The sequence below is a fragment of the Buceros rhinoceros genome, unplaced genomic scaffold (genome assembly GCF_000710305.1).
Source record: "Buceros rhinoceros silvestris isolate BGI_N320 unplaced genomic scaffold, ASM71030v1 scaffold19944, whole genome shotgun sequence".
NCBI lineage: Eukaryota > Metazoa > Chordata > Aves > Bucerotiformes > Bucerotidae > Buceros > Buceros rhinoceros.
This window is the reverse complement of record NW_010407893.1, coordinates 16,371-17,564: the sequence shown is the minus strand read 5'-3', so window position 1 is coordinate 17,564 and position 1,194 is coordinate 16,371. Positions and strand designations below refer to the sequence as shown.

The window sequence follows — 1,194 nt, the reverse complement described above, 5'->3', positions numbered from 1 at the left end:
TTCCTCCATGTTGAACCCAGGACATGTTGTCATTCTTCTTTTTTCTACCATTTATGCATTGGAATGATGTCATTTAGTAAGGAAAGGAATTATTTTTAACTACTTCATGCAGTGTCTTATAGTGGCTTTGTGACAAACCTATATGTAATGACTTTTTTTTCTCCGTAATTGTAGGGTACTGAAACAGCCAAATTCTTTGAATCCTTGGTTAAAAGTGATCCCCTTTTTGAAATTCCCGCCAAGAGACATCTTGGACTGGTTGTATTTCGTCTAAAGGTAAAGACTGGGCCTTTTGCATGTCTCTTTGGAATTAACTGACCACAAGCTAATCTCTTGTCACACTGACGATGATGATGTTATGGAGATGTTTGGATGACACTGGAAATTCTAACTATAGTGTTTTTTGTTTCTTATTCATATTTAAAACAGGGTCCCAACTGGCTGACAGAAAAACTCCTGAAAGAACTAAGCACTTCTGGCAAGCTCTTCCTTATTCCGGCAACCATTCATGACAAGTTCATCATTCGCTTTACTGTAACATCTCAGTTCACAACCAGGGAAGATATTCTGCAAGACTGGGACATCATTCAACACACTGCAGCCCAAATCATTAGCCAGAGCTTTGGGTTGCACTGTATCAATTCTGGTGATGAGGCAAGAATCTCTAATACGATAGTTAAGCCTAGTTCTGATGCCATTAGCAATGCTCCTCAGCTTTATATAGATGGAGGAAAATACAAAACACCTTCCCAAAAAGTAGTGGTTCAACCTAAGAAGATAGCAGCGAGTCCCATTGTGTGCATGATTAGTCAACAAGTGAGAGGTCAAGGGGATCCTCTAGATGACTGTTTTCCAGAAGATGTCCAAGATGCTACCAAACATAAGTTAACGTCTTTTTTATTCGGTTATTTATCTGTTCAAGGCAAGAAAAAGACAGCACGTTCCCTTAGCTGCAACAGCGTACCGATGTCTGGTGGTCTTGAGCAATGTAACGCCAAAGCTGCAGCCAGTGACAAGAAGGAGTCTTGTGCAAGTGCCAGAATTCTTTCCAGGCTGCCCGAAGAAGTGATGATGTTCAAAAAAAGTGCCTTCAAAAAACTAATTAAGTTCTACAGTGTCCCAAGCTTTCCAGAGTGTAGCGTTCAGTGTGGCCTTCAGCTGCCTTGCTGTCCTCTGCAAGCCATTGTTTAACTA

The 1,194-nt window shown here is 40.8% G+C and overlaps 1 protein-coding gene across 1 annotated transcript; it reads left to right on the top strand.

Moving 5' to 3' along the window:
* Nucleotides 1-174: 174 nt before the first annotated feature.
* On the top strand, nucleotides 175-1,191 carry LOC104492168 (histidine decarboxylase-like; the record flags this gene model as incomplete). Its single annotated transcript, XM_010134684.1, has 2 exons — nucleotides 175-276; nucleotides 430-1,191. Coding segments are annotated over 2 exons (864 nt in total), but the record flags the coding sequence as incomplete, so codon positions are not given.
* Between the last annotated feature and the right edge of the window lie 3 nt (nucleotides 1,192-1,194).